This window comes from Thamnophis sirtalis, unplaced genomic scaffold (assembly GCF_051295495.1).
Source record: "Thamnophis sirtalis isolate CommonGarterSnake01/CBP01778 unplaced genomic scaffold, rThaSir2_p1.2 scaffold_3, whole genome shotgun sequence".
NCBI lineage: Eukaryota > Metazoa > Chordata > Lepidosauria > Squamata > Natricidae > Thamnophis > Thamnophis sirtalis.
Window position 1 is genome coordinate 123,878,333 of NW_028261383.1, and position 23,669 is coordinate 123,902,001.

The window sequence follows — 23,669 nt, forward strand, 5'->3', positions numbered from 1 at the left end:
CTACCAGATATTAGAAGATTATGTAGGTTAATACTTGCATAGTATCACCATGTGCTTTGGGCATCATCACTTTCACGGATACCACTGACAGGATCTTGAGTTTGCTTGTTTCTTCATTCACTATCCAATCTTTTCAGCTGAAAACTTATTTTTAATGTACCTAGGAAAATTAAGTTGTAGTAACCATTTAGTAAAGAGTGATGGTTTGGAAAGTGAAAAGGCCAGATTTCAAAAACATAATTTAATTTAATGAGGTTTTTACAAAACCCCAATCAATCTGAAAACTTCCCTCGAATTACTGAATGAAATTCAAAGATGACTAGAAGGCTTATACAATAATCATTCTTAAGCTTTTAAGGTACCGCAAATTAGTTTTCACTTCCTGCTGCCCCACTAAAAATAGAAACCAAAGAGGAGTAATATGGATTTTTATATAGATTGTAAAACTAAAAAGGATGGAGGCAGGGTTTTATGATAGGGATGCTTGAGAGATCATTCAGGAAACAAGACAAACTTCCTGTGAATGGGAAAGTTACATTCTTTGTTATGTATCAGAAACATAAAATATTTTTTGCCTCATTCATGCTCATTACAGACAAGACAGAAGAAAAGTAACTTGGTTGTATAAAAAGGAGGATGTGGCATCAATGCCAAATTTTTGTGTATACTGTGGATGGAGGGCCCCATCCTTTAAGGAGCAGCACAAATATGTAGAGGAATTAATTTGAAGTGAAAATCATTATTCACATGACTAAGCAACTATGTGTGAGTAACAAACTACACATTAATTATGTATAAACCACAGAATGGTTTCTGGAAAGAAATGGAATGAGCCAAATTGAAATAAACTACGGTATTTTACACCTTTTTATTTGAGCCCTGAGAGCATCTGGCAATTAAAAAACATACAGAACAAATACAACAGAAATTCAAAGGTATACATTAAAACCAAAAGAAGCATTCAGAGATGCATCTAGACCAGGATAGGCAAGTAATGTTCCCAAGAGATCACATAAGAGGTCTGTTGTGGAAGGCTGAACTAATAGAGATCTGAAAATGTTATTTATATGCATGCACACACATATATGTACATACATATATACTTAAAAATTTGCATCCAAAATAAAAGCAAATGCAGTTGTATGCATGGTGGCACTTATTTACATTTGATCTCTTATTTTTATTGATCTTATGCAGGCTGGATAGGGATAGCCAAAGGGCCAGATGTGGCCCATGAGCTGTAAAATAATCTGAGCTGTCTTTATAATGGAAGAAAGAAGGCATTCTACTGTTTAGGAGCAACACAAGAATAAACCCTCTTCTATGTGTCAGATACTGTGAATGAGTCTGACAAAAGTGACATCAGAAAATTTCTCTTGCAGCTCTTACTGGCTAGAGCTAGATGTGGTCCTAACATAATCATCAGTCTTTGAGAATCAGATTGCAAGCCATTTAACATTGAAACCTTCAATTATGCCTGTGTAACAGAAATAGGTTCAGTATTTATCCAATATTCTCCAGATGGAACAGGAGTTTCAAGGTGACCTATCTTTCTAAATACATATGTCTAGAAGCAAGTTTCCTTCAGACAACTTCCATTACCTACGTTCTTGCCTTTTATTTTTGCAACATCTTATGAGAGTTGCCCATTAATACTTCTAGAAGGACATATTCACCAAAACATGCAGGAATAATCCAAAATGCACTAGGGATAGTTTTAAGGAAGCAAAGTAAGTAGTATCAGAATCTGAAAGTATTGTATCTAATTAGCAAAACTTTAAGAGACTAGCATTAGGTAACTTTAAACTTTATTCCGACATTGCCCAGTTACGCTTACTAAAGCATCAATTATTGTGAATAGAATCTAGTGTATTTATCCAGCGTCATATACAGACGGGGTTTGTGATTAGAAACTCCACCCCTCCCACTTTCCCGCAAATTTTACCGTGGTCAAGAGCCACCTTTTTAACCAATGAACTACATTTCCCATCATGCCTTGGCATCGCCCGTCGTTGCTTTATTCCTCTTCCGGTTCTGTTCGTTGCCTAGAGCTCCTCTAAGCCGGAAGTCGCTCGCAGAACTTGCGTAGAGCCGCTTTATTAACGGCTAAGAGCCTCTCAGTCCAGCGGGCGTTGGATAGAGAGTCGTCAGTTACTTAGCGGCCATGGCGCTGAACAGGAACCATTCGGATGGAGGAGGTGTCATTATCAATAACAGCGAAAGGTACTGGGGGCAGCATTTGTGGCTCGTGGGGTCCGGTCTGAGTATACTGCGTCAGCGGCTCTTCCCCCTTTACTCCCCGGCTCCTGATTCCCGGGGCCCCGCCCTTTCGCAGATGCCCCGCCTCCAGGGGCGGGGAAAGAAAGTTCCTGATCTCCTCCCTGATCTCGCCTTTTTTTTTGTCTTTTCATTGTGCTAGTGTCCCACTCGATCCTTTCGATCACAAATAGTACTATGACCTTTTTGGTTATGCTGCAATATGGTCATTTTCCTGAAATTTCTTAGCTTTTGTGCGGCTGAAAGGCATAGTAAGATTAAAACAAAATTAGCTAACAATGGAAAAAAACCTAAGAATTGTATGTAATAGAATTTGTCCTGAGCCTAACATGTTTTTCTAAATATCCTCAGCTCCTAAAATTTTGTAAAGAGTGTTTGTTTTTTGTTTCCAAAGACTTGAATTTATTCCCTCATTTCCCATGAAGATACTTTAAAACAAATAAGATTTCTTTATTATTCCCTTTCACCTACGGCAGAATGATATTACTAGTTGTAAGTATCAGTAATATAGATAGCTTTTTCCATTGTGGGCAATATGCACCAATCTGAGCAGTTGGCAAATCAATAGATGCAAGCCAGCTCAAGAGTCAGCTTAAAAATCAGAGTTTCAACACACTCTTTTTGGAGAAAGAAGTTGGAAGGAATACTAGACAGAGCTGGGAGAATAAATAGTAAAATTCAGAAAACAAATGAAAATAAAAGTTGGAACATTGACAATCAATGTAGTGGCAACACTCCATTTGTTAATGTAACCTTCAGGGGAATAGGAATTACAGAAAAAGCTGACACAGGTAAATATTCCAAATTACATAGTGATTTTTTTTATTCCAACTTGCTTTAGCTATTTCTCAAATATTTATAACTTTATTGTACTCATATATTGCTGAATCAATATAGACTCATGGAATTTTATAAAACAACCAATAAATGCACCCATAACAGAAAAGGTGTTCCATATTTATGCAAGTACATTGAAACAACCAATATGCAAACAAAAAGGTAAATTGTAATAGTCATGGAAAATAAATACAACAAATCCAAACAAAATCAAATGAATTAATAGCAAGAATTAATACTCAAAGTAATATAACTAAAGATGGAAATAAACTTTGGTAAAGTTCCAAGAATATCCTCAGAATATATATTTCCACAATAGGAAAAAGCTTATGCCATAAGTATCTTGTAATAATTTTGTCCAATGCAAAGTTAAATTACCAGAAGGCTTCTTGATGTCATGTTAATATTATGAAATAGTATAATCTACCACCATGTCTGCTCTTCTCATCTGAACATGATTTTGCCATTCCTTGTTCTTCTTTTGTCAAGAAAAAGCAAATGCATTTTGGAAGTGGGAGGGTATATTGAATACTTTCACGTTACTAAGTTTTCTATATAGGTTTCTTCACTGGAAGCAATGAAAAAGAGCGTATAAAAATGAAAACATGACTTCAGCATTAAAAGATAATAAATCATCAGACTGAGGTCTGATTTTAGCACCATTATAAGCAAAGATTATAGAGTAACAGTAGAGAGCACCAGTTTTATTGCTGCACAGTTTAGGAACAGGTACAATATACAATACTGAGAAAGGCTGATAGGAACTTTTTCAGTCAATCTTATGGAAGAATAGAAGACTAGGAGAGCTGAAAATTTGACTCAATTCAGGCTGTACAAAATACATGCATTGAGGTAACAATCCTACCTAAGTGGCAGATATAATAGTTTGATATTGCGGCTACAGTATTAAAAGTGAGTGGAATAAATAAAGTATTCATTTTACTGAATTATACCATTTCATACATAGTAGCTTTGGCTGTGTTAAGAATACTGCCTTTGGCATTACTCATGCTGAATAACATTGGCTCATTTTTTGGGTGATATTTTCATGTTCACATTTTTCAGCAAAAAGAGTTGCTGACAATCTCACTGATAATAATTGTGTGCCTATTTGTATTTAGTAATCTACAGGTTGCATTTGTTGAACTATTGTGCTAGTGATGTTAAAGCATATATTATATGTCTTAGAGGTAAAAGAATGACTGGAAAGTAAAACTTAGTATCTGATGTTTGTTTTGTTTGAGTATAGCATCTTGATGAATTATGAGCACATTGAAATGACATTCCATGATATGGAACAGATGCCAGAGGCATTTAAAGGGACCAAGAAAGGCAGTGTCTTCATGACTCCCTATCGAGTAAGTCAGCAATATGTATTTTTTACATGCACAGAGAAAAACATCCTAAAACTCCTGATAGTTATCTCTATCTAAACCAGGGGTTCTCAAACTTATTAAACAGGGGGCCAATTCACGGTCCCTCAGACTGTTGGGGGACTAGGTGGTCATGTGACTGGGTGGGTGTGGTTAGGTCATGTAACTAGGTGGGAGTGGACAATTTAACAGTCCATTAAACAGTGCACACAAATTAAACTTTAATTTGTTTTGCTCCCGGGGTGTTTTATTTGCTTTTGTTTGCATGTTGCTCTGTTGATTGACATTTCTTTGAACTAGATTGTTTTTTCAGTTGTTTGGAAGTCTAGTGGTCCACTTCAGGAAATTCAGTTTTGCAGCAATTTTTCTCAGCCCAAGGAGCTTACAATCAACAAGTCTGTCTGTCTTCTCTCTTTCTGACTCACTCTCTCTGTCTCTCTCTGTCTCTGTCTTTCTCTCTCTCTCTGTCTGTCTATCTCTCTGTCTATCTCTCTTCTCTGTATCTATCTTCTGGACGTGGGGAAGGTGAAAAACGGGGCCCATTTTTGGCCTCCCAAGGTTTCTGTGCATCCCATTTTTCAGCTCTCCCGCCTCCAGAACATCTCTGCAGGCAAAAAACAGGTGAAAATGGCCCATTTTTTGTCCAAAGGTGTCCAAAGGCCCATTTTTTGTCCAAAGGTGGGTGAAAATGGCCCAGTTTTTTGCCTCCTGAGGCTTCTGTGCACTTCCCTGCTTCCAGAATGTCTCTTCAGGAAAAAAACGGGTGAAAATGGTCCATTTTTTGGCCCAAAACAGGCCATTTCCTCCCATTTTTTTGCCTCCTGGAGCATCTGCCCATACCATTTTTCACCTCCCTCACCTCCAGAAGCATTCTGCAGGCAAAAAATGGGTGAAAATGGCCTGGGTTTTGGCCAAAAAGGGGGGAAATGGCCCGATATTGGGCCTCCTGGGGCACCTCCAGAACCTTTCTACAGGCCAGAATTGTTGGCTTTATCTTTCAGTTCCAGCCAGTGGGGTTTCTGAAGGTAAGTCCTGCACTTGGCCAAAGGGTGGGTGGGGCGATGTGGGCGGGGGCAGCCTTGTGGTCCTGTGCGGCCTGCATTAATAGCTTCTGTGGGCTGCATGCTGTCCACGGGCCATAGTTTGAGGACCTATAATCTAAACCTTTGGTATTCTGGTTTAAAAATGTTGATATGGGAGAAGTATTAATGTATTTCCATCTGTTAAAAATTGGGTAATTGCATTTAATCTTTGTATTAACATGGCTGACTTTTGGAATTAGCATTTTTATGCTTGGTAAGTCCAAAAGCCAAATGAAAAGGAACATAAAATGAGTTGAATTATAAATAGGAGCAGCAAAGATGGTAGTTGTAAGGCTGGCCTTGTCCTTTCTTCTCCTTTTCTGTCCCATAATTTGAAGTTCAGATCTTCTAGGCAACATGAAGCAGTGGCTGAGGGCTTACAAAAAAGAGTTGGCCTTGTAACAGATGGCATGATTTTGCAGTGCCCTTATCCCTTGAGGTTTTATGATGAGTTTTCATTTTCAATGGCTAGTTTGATTATTCTCAGTTGCAGTACTAGAATTATGTTGGGAGAGCAAGCTGGAGCTAGTAAAAAGAGGTGCTAGAATGGCTTAACTGCTTCAGTAACTTGAAAGTACATGGGCAGGTAGGTATTTCAAGCCCTTTGCATAAGAGCCCTGGTGGTGCAGTCCTTAAATCCAGTATTGCAGGCAAACTCTGCTCACAGCCAGGAGTTCATCCTGATGGGGCTCAAGGTTGACTCAGCATTCCATCCTTCCCAAGTTGGTAAAATGACTTAGATTGTAGCGCCCAGTGTGCAAATAATGCTTTGACATTGTAAACTGCTATAAAGCACTATGGGGCAGTATGTAAGCCTAAATGCTATTGCTATTTGATTAATACTGTATGTCAGCTGAGCTTGAGAATTTAAAAGCTATTTAGAACTAGATTAATATTGCTGCTTCATAGTATCAATCAAATAAATTGTTGGTTCCTATTTTCTGAAGAATTTAGAATCATTAATTGAAGTATTAGGTAGTTATAAAATATCATTTGAGATTTTCTTAGTGTGTAGCAATGAAATCTAGTGTTTTGTTTTTCTGATTCTAAACATTAAAAATCTGTACTCATTTTGCTTGCAGGTCATTTTTGTATCTAAGGGAAAAGATGCAATGCAGTCTTTCATGATGCCCTTTTATTTAATGAAAGAATGTGAAATTAAGCAACCCGTGTTTGGAGCAAATTATATCAAGGGCGTAATAAAAGCAGAGGCAGGAGGTAAGTACCCCTGTGTTTTGGGGATTTGATTTATGTTGTTCTTACAAAAATCAATTCACAAATTATTGGGATTATTCTGTCATCTTTGCAATGAACTGTGAATTCTTCTTAATTTACTTGCAAAAAAATTAACAAATGAGTTGTGAGTACTGTAATTACTTTGTGCTAGTGAAATGGTTAAAATAATTATGCATTGTAGTAACAGATATTGGTGACATATTCGGCAGGTGAACATAGAGAACATAGAGGGTGAACATGCTTTGGACAAATATATTTGGACTTCAGTAAGGCATTTGACAAAGTAGACCACAACCTATTTCTTGGTAAGATAGAAAAATGTGGGCTAGATAGATGGATTTGTATCTAGCTGACCAACCACACTCAGTCCACAATGGAACTAATGGAAGTGTGCAGTGGGGAACCCCAAGTTTGAGATCCAGTATTCTTCAACATCTTCATAAACTATTTAGATGAGGAGATAGAAGGGGAACTCATCAGATTTTCAGGCAGCATCAAGGTAATAGGAATGGCCAATACTTTAGAAGATAGATTCAAGATCTAGAAAGATCCTGACAGATTTGAATACTGGGCCCTATCCCCCCAAAAATACAGTTCACTATTGAGAAAATTAAGGTTTTATACTTGGGCAACAAAAACCAAATGGACAGGTATAGAATAGGTGGTACCTGGCTCATCAGTGGTAATTGTGAGACAGATCTAGGAGTCCTAGTGGACAGTCACGTATGAACCAGCAGTGAGTTGCAGCTACCAAAAAAGCCAATGCTGCCCTGGGCTACATCGACAGAAGGATAGCATCAAGGTCATTTAAAGTATTAGTATCGCTATACATTACCTTGGTAAGATCACATTTGGAATAATGCATCCAGTTCTTCTCCAGTGCACTGCTCAGAGAGCCCAAATGCTGGGTTAACACAGCCTATCTGCCCTTGGACTGAGTGATGTTTTTCTTGACCACGCCTCCCTTTGCCTGCACATGCTCAATTCGAAAACTCAGTCCGCCCGAGTTAGGGCTGTTTTGGGAGAGCTCCAGTCTAAGAGCAGAAAGGCTGGAAAAAGTTTCCCAATTTGGACCACGTTTAAATTCTCAGATAGAGGAAATCACGCTTCTACATCAGGTCTGTCTATTTGCCTCCAATGAGGCTTCCGTCGCTTTAAGAGAAGGGCTGCCGGGTTTTCCCTGCTGTTGCTAATTGCAAGCACTGCAGGGGGTTGAAAAGGCTTGCACAGCGGGGGCTGGCTAGCAAGGGAGCAATTAGTGGGATAAACCAAGTTCCCTGTTGGAACAGGGGCGTCCCAGGGGGAGGAAAAGTCCAGCAAGGCTCTGAGAAGGCTCTAAAGCAGGTGAGCCGGATTGCTAGGATTCCCTCGCCTGCTCCATTTTGCCCGGCAACAGCAGCGACGGCTGGAGCCTTCGCACACCTTCAGGGCTGGAAAGAGCGGGAAGCGGCTGCGTGCGCACCCCCCCGCCATTTTGGATCGCTCCGACTCACTGGGCAGAGCGGCAGAGCTCAGAGCGTGCGAGGAACAAGGCAGCAAGAAGAGCCCAGCCAGCCAACGGAGCCTCAGCGAGCCCTCAACGACTGCAGAACGCCGCGGGGAGGCTGGGGGCTAGTCTGGGAAGCCAGCTAGTCTCTCCCTCCGGAAAATAAGCTAAGTCTCGGGGAACCGAGGGCGGTGGGAGGAAGGAAATCCGACCCCAAGGCGGCCCTTCCCTCCTGGAGATTCTGCCAGCGCTTTTGGACTGCAAAGGCCAGCGCGTGCCCATCCCAACTCCAGCTATCTTCCAGGCCTCGTGGGGACCTGAAATGGCTGAGGAATGCAGGGAGGCCTTAGGGGATCAGGTGGGGCCCTCCAGCAAGCGCTGCAAGCTGGATCCCTCTGTAAATAAAGGCAAAGGGCACAAAGGCTCACTTGAAAGGTCTTCTCCAAGAGAAGCCAGAACCTAGCCCAGACCGTCGCAGCAGGGAGTCAGCTTCCCCTGATCGTGAGGCCCAATCCCCCGGGGACAGTGAATTCTTGTCTGGGGATAACTATGCATCCAGGGATCCATCTCCTGAAGCATCTTGGGGGTACCCCGACTCCCCTAGCTCCTCCATCGGAGAGGAACGAGATTCTGTCCAGAATTCCCCCTTTGGGAAGGGTGGATCCAGCTCAGGCAGGCCTAGCCAGCGCAGGCCCAGTAAGCAAAAGAAAAAAAGGGGAAAAAGTCCTGCTCTCTCGGATGAAATGAGGGAGGTAATTGCCTTAGCCATCTCCCAAGGGATAGCTGAAGGCATTAAGCGCAAGGGCTCTCGCAAGGGCAAGGCCCCAAAGGAGAAACGCAAACCTAGGGCCTCCACCTCTAAGGAGCCTGTATCCTCCTCCCCATCTTCAAGCCCCTCTCACTCTGGGTTATCAAGTTCTGAGCAGGAAGAAGGGGAGATTTTCGCCCTTTCCGAAGACGAAAACCCCACCCCTGACAAGCCAAAATTCTCTGGCCTGTTTCAACCGTCATTATTCAAGTCTATCTTGCACAAAGCCATGACGGCCACAGAGTTAGGCCCCACTTCCAGACCTGAGGCCTCTCAGGCTTCCACTTCCAAGGATCTTAAGCATGGGTTGTTCAAAGAGACAGTAGAAACTCCCGAGGTTATTCCTGTGCCAGACCTATTTATGGACGCGGTACAGCGCCAGTGGCTACAGCCAGGCACCCTGACCAACCCCAGTGGGGGGGATAGAACTCTATATGCAGTAGAAGATAAAATGGAGGAAATCCTCAAATTCCCAGAAGTAGATGCCCCAGTCGTGTCTCTGACTTCCAATTCCAACCTGCCAGCTGAGCTCCTAGAGGGACTTAAGGCAGAAGATAAGAGGTCAGAAAAGGCATGTCAGAAAACACACATGGCGTCTGCCTGGGCCATCAAGGCATCCACCTCTGCCTCCTTTTTTATTAGGGCCACCCTATTCTGGCTGCGCCAACTCAGGTCCAGACCCCCGCCCAGGAAATCTAGGTGGCGCCATGAGCTAACCAAGATTATTACCGCTGTCGAGTATTCGGCGGATGCCACCTTGACAGCAGCAAAATTCTCTTCCAGAGCTCTAGCTTCCAATATCACCTCCCGCCGCCTCCTATGGCTCAGGCACTGGCAGGCCGAAATGAAGGCTAAATGGAAGCTGGCATCGGCCCCATTTAAAGGGGGCTTTCTGTTTGGAGAGGCCCTGGACAAGTTTGTCACCGAAACCAAGGACAAACGCAAGATCCTTCCGGCAACCTTTAAAAGGGGTGACCGGAAAGGGGCGGGGTCCTTTCGTAAGAGACCCTACAGGAGCCAGGAAACAGGGCAATCTTCTCACCCTTCCTCCTATTAGAGGCCCTTTCAGGCAGGGGGGGATAGGCACCAAGACAGATCCTTCGGGGCTCGTGCCAACCAATCCCAGTCTTCCTTCGGAGACCATTCCGAGGAGGAGGAAACAACAGTGGTGGATCCCGGCCCTTTCGTAAGGGAAAGTGACGGTCACAGGGATCCCCCCATCGGGGGTCGGCTACGGCTGTATGCCGACAGGTGGGAGGAGATAACATCGGACAAGTGGGTCCTCAACACCATTCGCAAGGGCCTTCTCCTGGACTTCCTATCCTTTCCCCAAAGAAAGTTTATCCGCTGTCCTACCCCCAGGAACCCAGAAAAGAGGGAACGCATGAGGGCAGAAATCTGCCATCTCCTAGAGATAGAGGCGATAGAGCCAGTCCCCAGGGATCAGCAGGGGAGGGGCTTCTATTCGATCCTCTTCCTAGTGCCCAAAAGTTCAGGGGGGTGGAGGGCCATCTTGGACCTCAAGAGCCTAAATCAGCATCTGGCTTACAAGAGGTTCAAGATGCAGTCACTCCACTCCATCCTGGGCTGTGTGAGGGAGGGGGACCTATTGACATCAATAGATCTCAAAGAGGCCTACCTGCATGTCCCCATCCATGTGGCCCACAGGCGGTTCCTGAGGTTCTACGCGGAAGGGAAGCATTTCCAGTACAGGGCTCTTCTCTGCGGGCTATCATCTGCACCCAGAACCCAGAACATTCACCAAAATTCTGGCAGTGCTAGCGGCTCATCTCCGCAACCATCCGGTTCGTCTGGAATGTTATTTAGACGACATAATCATTCACTCTCTCACCACCAAGCAGGCACACCGCGATGTTTCTCTAACTGTGCAGACCCTGCAGTACCATGGCTTCTCTGTCAACATGGAGAAGAGCCAGTTCCGACCATCCACCTGTATACAGCACCTGGGTGCGGTCATCAACTCCACCTCCTGCCAGGTATTTCTTTCGCCAGACCGGCTGTCGAACCTGAGACGCAGAGTGAAGCACTGCAGCCTTGCCAGGTCGGTACCCATCATTCAGCTGTCCCAGCTCCTAGGGATAATGATCTCGTGCCTGGGGGTGGTTCCCTGGGCTCGCCTTCACGCCAGGGAGCTGCAGTGGTTTCTGCTGCCAGTGCAGAGGGCCAGGAACAGCAACTCACTCAGGCGGGTTCGGCTCCCACGAAAGGTGATCCGGTCTCTGGCATGGTGGAGGTCCAAGGCAGTCAGGAAGGGCTGCCTGTTCAAGGAGCCGGAGAGACTAGTTGTCACCACGGATGCCAGCCTCCTGGGGTGGGGCGCCCACTGTCAGGGCCACCTAGCCCAAGGCCGATGGACTCAGAGGGAGGCCGCCCACAGCATCAATTGGCTGGAACTGAGGGCAGCTCGCCTAGCGCTGAGAAAGTTTGCATCTCTAGTAAGAGGGGCTCATGTACTGTTGATGACAGACAATGTGGCAACAAAAGCGCACATAAACCGGCAAGGGAGCACTCGATCAAAGGCCCTCATGCTCGAGGCAGAAGCGCTGGGCAGGTGGGCGGAACGTCATCTGGCTTCTCTCAGTGCAGATCACATCTCCGGCGTAAGCAACCGGGAAGCAGACTGGCTGAGCCGCCAACGCATCGACCACTCGGAGTGGCGCCTGCACCCGGACCTGTTCCAGCAGATCGTGAGGAGGTTCGGCAAGCCACAGGTAGACCTGTTTGCCACACGCAACAACACACAGCTCCCACGCTTCTTCAGTCGCTACCACTCGCCCCAGGCGGAGGGAACAAATGCTCTGAGGTCAGCGTGGCCTCAGGGACTTCTGTATGCCTTCCCTCCACTTCCGCTCATCCCTCAAGTGGTGAACAAGCTCCTGACCGAAAAGGCAGACCTCATTCTGGTGGCTCCCTTCTGGCCCAGAAGGCCCTGGTACGCAGACCTGGTCAGCCTCTCAGTTCAAAGACCTTGGAGAATCCCCCGGGACAAGATTGCCCTCAGCCAGGGGGCCATCACCCATCCGGAGCCCCAGTGGCTGCAGCTAGCCGTTTGGCACTTGAAGGGGAGCTCCTGAGAAAGCAAAAATTCTCTGACCAGGTCATTCGAACAATCCAAGCGTCCAGGAAGCCCTCTACGACTAGAATCTACGATGCCACCTGGGCCGCCTTCTCACGGTGGTGCAAGACTAGGAACATAGAGGCCTCCTCAGCCTCGATCCCCCAGACCCTAGACTTTTTGCAAGAGGGTCTGGATAAGGGCCTTGCAGTCAGCACCCTCAGACGCCAGGTTGCAGCGTTGTCTACCATCCTGGCAAAGGGCTCCTCTCGCTCGCTGAGTCAGCTCCCCCAGATCAAGAGCTTTCTCAAGGGAGCAGCGAACATCAGCCCTCCAACTGTTCACCGGTATCCGTCATGGGATCTTCCATTTGTGCTTAAGTCCCTGACCAAAGCCCCATTTGAGCCTTTGAAAAAGACCAGTCTGCGCTACCTCACCATCAAAACCGCTTTCCTGGTGGCCATTACATCCGCTCGCAGGGTAGCCGAGCTTGCTGCGCTCTCTGTCAGGGAGGATTTGTGCGTAGTTCACCCGGACAGAGTAATATTGAGACTTGATCCGTCATTTGCTCCGAAAATTAACTCTCTGTTTCACAGGACTCAAGAACTTATTTTGCCCAACTTCTGTCCCCATCCTTCTCACCCTAAGGAGCGTGAGTGGCACAAGCTGGACGTGAGACGGGCCGTGCGCACGTATGTAAAGAGAACAAAGGACTACCGCCGGTCAGAGGCCTTCTTTGTCTCCTTCCTCCCTGCGTCCCTGGGCCGCAAGGTCTCCTCTCACACTGTGGGACGTTGGCTACGTGCTTGCATCAAACTGGCATATGAGCACCAGGGCAAGACGGCTCCGAGACGAATCACCGCTCACTCCACCAGGAGCGCTGCAACGTCTGCAGCCTGGGCAACCCAGGCCTCTATCCTAGACATTTGTAGAGCGGCCACCTGGGCTTCCCCCACGGCCTTTATTAGAAACTATAAGATTGACACCTTTGCCTCAGCCGAAGCCTCCTTTGGCAGAAGAGTATTACAAAGAGTGGCTGAAATGCCAGAGGCTTCGGCGCTTCCCCACCCTGGGACTCAATAGCTTGGGCATGTCCCAGCATTTGGGCTCTCTGAGCAGTGCACTGGAGAAAGACCGTTGGCTTACCTGAACGGTCGTTCTCGGGGCACTGCGAAGAGAGCCCAAACCCACCCGGGTGTTAGTATTTTGAACGATGTGGCTGTATTGACTGTAATTGATTACAGGACGGTTCCTTCGTTTTCGAATTGAGCATGTGCAGGCAAAGGGAGGCGTGGTCAAGAAAAACATCACTCAGTCCAAGGGCAGATAGGCTGTGTTAACCCAGCATTTGGGCTCTCTTCGCAGTGCCCCGAGAACGACCGTTCAGGTAAGCCAACGGTCTTTTCCTGACAGTGAGAACAATTAATCAATGAAATGACCTGCCTTCAGAAGTTGTGGGTGTTCCATTGTTGGAGGATTTTAAGAAGAGGTTGGACAGCCATTTGTCTGGAAAGATATAGGATCCCCTGCTTGGAATTGAAGATAAACAGCAAGAAAAAAATCACAAAGTAGCGGGACTTGCAAATTGAAGTTGAGCGACTGTGGAAAAAGAAATCGTGTGTTATCCCAATTGTAATTGGAGCCCTTGGAGCAATACCTAAAGGGCTACCTCGCTATTTGGAAATTTTAAATCTATCATACTTGAACGTTCTGATTCTACAAAAAACCACCCTACTTGGAACAGCTTATATCCTCCAACATTACCTTAACAGTTCCTACGTCCTTGGTTAGTACTCGAGCTGTTGAGCTACCAACCAGCCCCAAAGGCTGTGAATCTCACCAAAGATTAACCACATAATAATAATAATAATAATAATAATAATAATAATAATAATAATAATAATAATAATAATCAGAAGCTGATGAAACTGTTGATCACATACTCAGCTGCTGTAAAAAAAATCATGCAGACTGATTATAAATTGCGACACAATTCAGTAGCACAAATGATCCATTGGAATTTGTGCAAAAATTATAATATTAAAACAGCAACAAACTGGTGGGAACATCAGCCTGAAAAAGTCACCGAAAATCAGATGGTCAAGATCTTCTGGGATTTCCGTATACAAACGGACAAAATACTGGCCCATAATACACCAGACATCACACTGGTTGAGAAAAATAAGGTCACAATCATAGACATCGCAATACCAGGTGATAGGAGGGTCGCCGAGAAGGAACATGAAAAAATCGCAAAATACCAGGACTTAAAAATCGAAATTCAACGACTATGGCACAAACCAGCAGTGGTAATTCCAGTGGTAATTGGCACACTAGATGCTATTCCAAAAGCACTGGAATTACATTTAAACAATTAAAAATTGACAAAATCACCATCAGTCAAATGCAAAAAGCCGCACTGCTTGGATTGGCACGCATATTACGAAAATACGTTACGACGTCCTAGGCCCCTGGGTGGGGCCCGACTAGTAACCAATGCCAAATCCGGTGAAACAACTGGCCGCTGTGATACAATTGTATAATAATGATAGACTATATTTGCCCCGAAAATCAGGAGGCAGAGGATTATTACAAGTGAAGCAAACAGTTGAAGAAGAAAAACATGCACTGGCTGATTATTTAAAAGAAAGTCAAGAACATCTATTAATCGAAGTAAAGAACAAAAATCTAGTGAAGGCCCAACAGACGAAACAAGAATACAGAAAAGATGTGATAAAATCAAGAATGGAGAGTTGGCAGAACAAAGCACTGCATGGCCAATTTCTGGGGGGGGGGGGGGGAGATAAAGTGGACAGTGAACAAACTTGGTTATGGTTAACAACAGGTACATTAAAGAAAGAAACAGAGTCACTAATCCTGGCTGCGCAAGAACAAGCTATCCGCACAAATACCATTAAGGCCAAAATCGAAAAATCCTCTGATGATGCCAAATGCAGACTTTGCAAAGAAGCTGATGAAACTGTTGATCACATACTCAGCTGCTGTAAAAAAGTCGCGCAGACTGATTATAAATTGCGGCACAATTCAGTAGCACAAATGATCCATTGGAATTTGTGCAAAAATTATAATATCAAAACAGCAACAAACTGGTGGGAACATCAGCCTGAAAAAGTCACCGAAAATCAGATGGTCAAGATCTTGTGGAATTTTCGCATACAAACAGACAAAATACTGGCGCATAATACACCAGACATCACACTGGTTGCGAAAAATAAGGTCACAATCATAGACATCGCAATACCAGGTGATAGCAGGGTCGCTGAGAAGGAACATGAAAAAATCGCAAAATACCAGGACTTAAAAATTGAAATTCAACGACTATGGCACAAACCAGCAGTGGTAATTCCAGTGGTAATTGGCACACTGGGTGCTATTCCAAAAGCACTGGAATTACATTTAAAACAGTTAAAAATTGACAAAATCACCATCAGTCAAATGCAAAAAGCCGCACTGCTTGGATCTGCACGCATATTACGGAAATACGTTACGACGTCCTAGGCCCCTGGGTGGGGCCCGACTAGTAACCAATGCCAAATCCGGCGAAACAACTGGCCGCTGTGATACAATTGTATAATAATAATAATAATCTATCGCGACCTGGCCATCAAAACTACACAGCTATGAATGAGGCATGTAACAGTGATGCCCATTGTCATCGGGGCACTTGGCATCATGTCCAAGAATTTTATAAGATACATCAACAAATTGCAGCTTCCTGCATTAACACCAGCGGAACTGCAAAAAACTGTGCTACTTGGAACATCTTATATTTTAAGAAGGTACTTGGTTGATACCTAGGATGCTGGCAGCAAACTGTATCAACCATTAGCACCAGTCACTGGTATTTGTAATGCGTTTTTGAATGTTCAGTTGGCTGAGTTTCATGTTTAATGAATAAAGTATATAATAATAATAATTCCTTTGGGAAACTCCAGTAGTCATTGTTTACATGAATACAAAATATACATTCTTGTTTTATATTTCAAATTTTATTTTATTTTAATTTTGAATTTTTTAACATTTTTTATCTTAAATCGGGACTGGATTTCCCTTGCATGAATGGTTGTCCGCCCCCCCCCCCCCACCACACCTCTTTGGAAACTATAGAGCTCAGCTAGAAGTATTTTTTTTGGGGGGGGGAATCATAATACAGAGTATGGAAACTTTTTAATAGTTTCAAAACTGAAGACAACATTGACCACCCTCATTGCTTACTTTCATTAAGTATGGTGGAACAAGATGTCATAAAAATGGATCTCATTTTTTATTTCTTATAGTAAAGCTAAATCAGAACTGTACTTCATCTGCTTAGGTTAGATGGCTTATGATATACAGCATTCTGAGATCCCATAGAGGTCATTAATCTACAGCAGGATTCTTATCTCGGTTCCTTTTTGGTGGGTGTGCAGTTCTATTTGATTGCAGGTTTCATATCTAATTGACTTGAAAGCTCTTAAACAGTTTTTTCCCCTGCTGTATCTCATGAAGTTTGTTTTAGCAGAAGAATGGAATATGACAATGTCTATTTATGTCATTTTTATATTGTATTAAAAGAGCCGAGAGCCTTACTTCTGAGTGATGCTGGGTGTCTGTTTACTTCAAATATCCAATCTGCCAATCTAGCTGGGAGATAAGGGATCTTTTAAAATGTCTGGTCATACTGATCATATCCTTTCAGCATGTTACTTTTAGAGTGGTGTATGGGCAATGATTTGATTGTGCTGATGAGCATATTTGGAGTTTTGAAAGCATTCTATTAGAAAATGGCTACAATAGAGGAGATATGGCTACTGAAAACTGACTGTCTATGTGGTTGTGACTACTCATATATACCTATTTGCCAGGAGGTAAAATAATTCATTATATCTCGACACCTCAGGATATTTCTTACCACCCTAACACACTTGTACTTTTTTTATAAGCAGATAGCCAAACTTCCAGCACTTGGCCTTAATAACTACCACTTTATATATGGGATACAAAGACATTTGTTGTTAAATAGAGATAACAGCAGAGGCTGGAGTTTTCCTTTTCGGTATCCTCGCTTCTCATTTAGTTTCTATTAACTGAAATGCACATCAGATTATTGCAAGCCTAGCAGATGCCAAGGATATCTGTACATGGATCTCCATCGGCATCACATTGCTTTCCGTACATAGGGGTTGAAGTCAACTAAGTAATTCAGAAACATTGTACTTTTACATGATTCTTCTGTGATGGATGATGCCTAAGGATCATGGGCTAAAAGCTCCCAAATTTAAAGAACTATACAGCCATGTTTGGTGGTCTGTTTCCAGTCCTGCAGCTCTAAATTGTTCCTATAATCCATATAATTTTTAGCCCAGATAAACTCCTATTTCTTATTTGATTTCCCTTCACATGGTTGCCATTCTAGATTGATTTATGGCTATCTGAAGAATAGTTGCGAAGATGTTTTAGCAAATCAAATTTGCCCTGGCTCGCTCAGAACAAATTTAATCTGTGTAATGTTATTGTTTGCAAATTAGTGTTGTTTTTCTCTTTCCTGGCTTTTGATGGCTCTTGAAAGCACAGATCTTTTTTGTTGTTTAAAATCCATCTCCCTGCAACTTTATTCACTCCACATTGTATATATAGTACTCAATTAGACTTTCGTACTTTGCTCAACCATTATAGAAAAAAGATTTCACCCAATTCTCCCTGCCATTAAATAGTAACCAGTTTTTTAAATTTGTTTTGTAGAGGTAGGAACAATTATATTCACAAATGATCAGAATTAGCTAGCTCTCAGATTTTATTATCTAAATAAAAATAATTATTATTTCTGGCTCCATAGTTTGAAAGTATGTATCTGATCTTAAAAGTAGCAACTAGGGAGCATCTTGGTGCAGTGATTAATACTGACCTAGAAAGCAGGAAATTATCTGTTCTAGTCCCACTTTAGGCATGAAAGCCGGCTAGGTGATTTTGGGCTAGTCACTGTCAGCCCAACTCCTCTCACTGGATTGTTGTTATGGAAAAATGCAGGAATATTAGGTAGATTCACCACCTTAAACTATATATTGTATAAAAGAAAAGCGGAGTTAAATAAGGAGGAGAAAAAGAGAACACGACCCTCGTTTCTAAAGTTGTTTTTATATATGACTCTAAAAGTCTTAGGCTGAAACTGAATGGAAAGATGATAGGGGAGGAGTCTTACAAGGATCTCAGGAGTCTTTATAACAGTGATGGTGAACCTTTTTTGCCTCACGTGCCCATCCCCATAATTTAATGCCCCCCACACCATGTCCTCTGCGCATGCGCATGTGACCCCCCCCCTGTTGCCAGCTCATGCGCACATGGCTTTCTTGGAGCCTGGGGAGGGTGAAAACGGCCTCCCCTGCCCCCCCGGAGGCCCTCCGGAAGCCGGGAACGGCTCATTTTCCGACTTCCAGTAGGTCTGTTTTTCACATTCCCTAGGCGAAACTTTCCCAAATTTCTGTTTTGTGCGTTGGGCAGTTTTTTGCCTTCTGGAGGCTTTAGGAAAGCCTCCGGAGGGCGAAAAACGGCCAAAAATCAGCTGACAAGCACATGTGCGCTGGAGTTGACAAGGCAAGAAATGTCTCCGCGTGCCCTCTGTGGCACACGTGCCTTAGGTTCGCCATCACGGCTTTATAAGATAACCTAGTAAAAGATAAGCTCATTTTACTTTTTCCACCTATCTTATCTTATTTTACTAGGTGGTTGGGAAGGATCCGCAACGTTCAAAATGATATTTTCAGCTGGAGGTGCCATTGAGTTTGGACAGCGTATGTTACAAGTAGCATCTCAAGGTATTTATAACAGAAGATGATCTGCTAAGGGCTGGTGGGAGGGAAATCTGGGTGTGCCTTGATGAAGAGTTGAAAATGTGTTTCAGATTAGGATACATGCCTGGATTATTTAAAATAGATGAGGAAATTAAAATAAAGCTAATTACAAAATAAGTGCTTATTTTGGCATCCCTCTCTCAAGACTATTCTTTTTATCACGAGAGAACCAGTAGATGCATTTGCTCTTGGCTTAGCTCTTGCAATAGAAGTTTTCTGTGTGGTGTTAATATAAGTAGTCCTCACTTAATACAGGTAGCTCTCACTTTATGACTATTTGAAGTTACGATAGACTTTTTAAAAGCTAATGACCCATCCTCAAAGTTATGGCTGTGGTTATGACTCTTCCGCTTCCATCACATAATTGCATTTCGTGCGCTTGGCAACTAGCTCATACTTCTGATTGGTTGCAGCATCCTGCAGCCATGTGACTATGAGTGGCAATGGTTTTTTTTCCTGTTTTCCAGCAAAAAAAACGGCCATTGGATTCATTTAATGACCACATAGTTTGCTTAACAACTGTAGTGATATAATGGTTTTATAATGACCATGATAAAAAATGGTTGTAAAATTGAGTCAGGTCATGTGATGACCCAATTAACGACTGCGGCAACTTACGGCCAAAATCCTGGGCTCAGTTGTGATCATAAATCAAGGACCACCTGTGTCTGTTATTCCACAAACCAATGGATTATTAGTTAGCTGTTCCGTTTTCAGATCTCCTTTCTGCTAAGGGCAGAATGACAGCCTTTCTTCTCACTCGCCTTTCCAATCAACCACCTCCTGCTGCCTCTGAACTCTTTCTAGTACCAAATTAACTTTCATGAGACAGAAAAGTTTCATTCTCCATAGTGAGGGGGAGGAGTATCCAGGATGGGTTGACTTTATCCTCTCGTTGATTGGACTGAGTCATCAGAGCTCTTGGTATAAGCCTCTGGTCCACCAGGCTCCACCCAGTTTTAGACTCAGTCCACTCAAATGGACGGTTGACCATCCTGGATCTCCAACAGGTTGAAGATATTCAAGAAAGAAAAGGAAGGAAAATTCCAGTGTCTCCCTCCTACAGCATCCCAGGCGAGCTGGCAACTCCCTGGACTGTAAGGATCGGCCAAAAGCCCCTCGGGGCGGCCTGCCCCCCAGGCTTCTGAGTGAGACAAGCAACACTCAGAAAGGAATTTGCCGGGTGAGCAGGAGACGGTGGGCAGAAGCCTCTGGCAGGCACGCCCGGCTGCAAGGACGCCAGCGGCGCCGGAGACTTCCCTAAGAGCCGCGGATCGTGAGAAGGGACAGGCTAGGACGGCGCGGAGCCTCCCCGCCCCCTGGAAGGGAGCCTTGCAAACGCGGAGTGCCCGCCCCATTGGTACGTGACCCAATAGCAATAGCAGTAGACTTATATACCGCTTCATAGGCCTTTCAGGCCTCTCTAAGCGGTTTACAGAGAGTCAGCATATTGCCCCCAACAATCTGGGTCCTCATTTTACCCACCTCGGAAGGATGGAAGGCTGAGTCAACCCTGAGCCGGTGGGATTTGAACCGCTGACCTGCTGATCTAGCAGTAGCCTGCAGTGGTGCTTTTAACCACTGCGCCACCTTGGAGGGGGCTCACGGGCAGAGCAAGGACTCCAGTGGCATGGGAAGTGAAGAAAACGGCAGCAGAGACGCGCGCAGCTCTTCGGAGCACAAGCCGCCCAGCCAGAAGATTCAAAAGGGGCGCCTTCATCTCTTGGCAAAGGCGCCATCTTGAAGCCATAAGGGACCATGTGTTCTAAGATGGCGGCACCCAGAGGCAACAGGAGACTGGCAGGACACAGGTACTGGCAACAACAGCCGGCAGTCCCACCAGGTTAGTGACCACCCCTCAGGCGGCCCAGAGAAGGGGGGGGGAGGAAAGGCAGAGACAAAAAGAAGCACCTCTCCCCCAGGGCAGAGCTGGAAGCAGGGGGGGGGGTCACAAGCCTCCCAAGCCATCTAAATAGGAAAGGAGGAGGCATTAAAGACTGGAACAGATTTGCAAGAGGGCAAGTGGCCTCAAATCCATCCCATGCCAGGGAAAGAAAAGAAAGGCTCCTGGAGGCCCTACAGCAGGTGGGACTGCAGGGGAGACAACCATTTGCAGGCAAGAATCCCCTTTGACACCCCTAATCCTTGGGGTCTCCCTCAGAGGTGGCAATCCCCCTCCCCCATGCTGCCTCCCTGAGATCAGCCTCTGCCACCACCACCCCCCCAGACAGGCAGGGGCCCCCAGCCAGCAAGCTCCCACAGGACCCCCCAATTTTCAGACATAATGATGCAGGGCTTCTAGCAATGCCTGACATTGCTGCAGCAGCCTCAAATGCTGCCTCAGTGGCATCCTCTCCTAGGATACCTGAAGGGCTGGAAACCCAGGGGGAGGACAGCTTTAGCTCCTCAGCCTTATCACAGGAGGAGAGTGAGCTGGATTGTGAGGAGGGGGAAGTCAGGGAGGATGACCTATCCGATGACATAGGCTTGCCCCCCCCTAAGCTGACCTTCACCGGGTTGTTCCAGCCTTTGTTATATAAATCACTCCTTTTTAAGAGTTAAGCAGCCGCCAGGCTTGGGAACAGAGCAGCAGAGGCACCGCCTCAGCAGCAGGGGTTTTCTGCGGAAACCAGGTTTGAGGAGCAGGCCATTGAGACCGACACAGTGCCAACTCCCAGGGCCTTTCTTGAATCGGTCAAGTGCCAAGGGGCCACTCCCATGCTCACATCCACAGACAAGGCCTTCTTCAATGTGGATCAAGACATGGAGGGGGTGCTATCCCACCCACCAGGGGCGCCTTGGCTTTGGCTCTGCATACACCCCTGATTTTGCCAGGGGAACCTGAGCAGGCTCTGACGTTGGAAGACAGGAAGGCGGGCCTCACCCTCCGAAGAGGCATCAGGCAGCCGCCTGGGCGGTGAAGGCCGCCACCACCGCCTCATTGTTCAACAGGTCTCCTGGTCTGGCTGCAGGAGCTGCAACAACGCATCCCCATTACCGAGGTCAGAGCGCACTAGGACATCAATAAGCTGGGGGCAGTCATCCAATCTGTGGCGGATGCCTCATTGTCTGCAGCCAGGTTTGCCTCCAGGGCAATTGCTCCACTGTTGCATCTCGCAGGCTGCTGTGGCTGAGACAGTGGCAGGCGGAGGTTCACCACAGGTGGCGCCTGGCATCCACTCCTTTCACAGGAGATGTCCTTTTTGGACCCGCTCTGGACCCCTATCTGGTCGAGAATAAGGACTAGAGGAAGGGTCTCCCCACAGCCCCTAAGAGGGGACAGTTCAGGACGGTGCCTTACTCCAGACGGCCCTGTTCCCGGGGACAAGACTTCGGGTCCTCCTTCTGGGGTTAGGATCCCTTCAGGGGTTCAGGGGCGGGGTACTCAGGTGCCAGGCATTACTAGGAGGCTCTTCCGGCAGGCAGAGATGCCAAGATAGGCAGCAGAGGGGCAGGCAGCAGAAGTGGCCCTTCCGAGGGAGCGGAGGATGTGGCCGGGGGGGATGCCCCTCCCGCAAAAACTAAGGCCAGAACCGAGTCACCCCCCCCTAGGGGGGCGGTTGGCATACTTCACCGACTGCTGCGACCGTGCCTCATCAGATAAATAGGTTCAGAACACCATGAGGTACAGTCTGGCTCTGGAACTCCTGTCTAAACCCCTGGGGTTTTTCCAGAGCTGCCCGGTTTCAAATAACCCGGCACGGAGATTACTGATGCAGGAGGCTATACAACTCCTGCTGGACATGGAGCCATCCAGCCAGTGCCTCTAGACAGCAGGGCCAAGGGCATTACACCATCCCTTTCGTAATCCCCAAGACATCGGGGATGGAGGGCAATTCTGGATCTGAAGTGGCGGGACCGCTTCAATCGTTACAGGAGGTTCAAAATACATTCCCTCCACTCCATCTTGGAGGGAATCAGACAGGGAGACTTCCGCACTTTTATAGACCCCACAGAGGCCTATTTACACATTCCTATCATTAGGGATTACAGGAGGTTTCTCAGGTTCAGCTACCTGGGGCAGCACTTCCACAACCAGGCCTTGCCCTTCGGCCGGTATTCCTCCCGCAAGACTTCACCAAGGTAATGGCTGCCTTAGCAGCGAGCTGGAGGCAGATTCCAGTTAGGATTCTAGGCCACCTAGATGACCTCCTCATACAGTCATCCTCCTTGAAGGGGCATTAGGGGATCTAGATATCACCTTGCCATTCCTGAGGGAGCACGGGTTCTCAGGGAATCCGGTTAAAAGCAACTCTACCCTTCCACTAGGCTCATTCACCTAGGGCTCTGATAGACTCAGTGGCAGGTAAGATATTCCTGTCACCCAAAAGACAGTGCTCGCTAAGACGACTAGTCATCCAGGTAATCAAGGGAGACAGGGTGCCTTTAGCCACATGGTCTAGATGGTTAGGCACCAGGGTCTCAGCCTTTGGCATTATTCCTTGGGCCTGTCTCTACATCAGAGACCTACAAGGGTTCCCTTGCTGTTCCAGCAAAGGCACAGGAGCTACTCCCAGGCCAGGGTTCATCTCCCGGCAATAGTTCCACGCTCACTGATCTGGTGGACGTCCCCGGCGATAACCAAGGGCGAATTCTTCAGAACGCCAGACCGGGTGACTGTAGCCACGGGTGCCAACCTGTTCGGA

At 45.6% G+C, this 23,669-nt stretch overlaps 2 protein-coding genes across 2 annotated transcripts in view; both read left to right on the plus strand.

The window, feature by feature from the left end:
- Window positions 1-2,065: 2,065 nt before the first annotated feature.
- The window catches only part of WBP2 (WW domain binding protein 2), a 31,289-nt gene continuing 9,685 nt past the window's right edge, over window positions 2,066-23,669 (plus strand). Inside the window, exons 1-4 of the mRNA XM_087709911.1 lie at window positions 2,066-2,223; window positions 4,364-4,472; window positions 6,652-6,787; window positions 18,895-18,987. Of these exons, the coding sequence (XP_087566037.1) occupies window positions 2,165-2,223; window positions 4,364-4,472; window positions 6,652-6,787; window positions 18,895-18,987 (397 nt within the window). The 5' untranslated portion in view covers window positions 2,066-2,164. The remainder of the gene's footprint in view (window positions 2,224-4,363; window positions 4,473-6,651; window positions 6,788-18,894; window positions 18,988-23,669) is intronic.
- Window positions 10,855-17,596, plus strand: LOC148048158 (uncharacterized). Its single transcript, XM_087711355.1, has 3 exons — window positions 10,855-11,161; window positions 11,707-12,596; window positions 17,592-17,596. Exons 1-3 carry the CDS (start codon window positions 11,022-11,024, stop codon window positions 17,594-17,596), a joined length of 1,035 nt encoding a protein of 344 aa, XP_087567481.1. The 5' UTR covers window positions 10,855-11,021.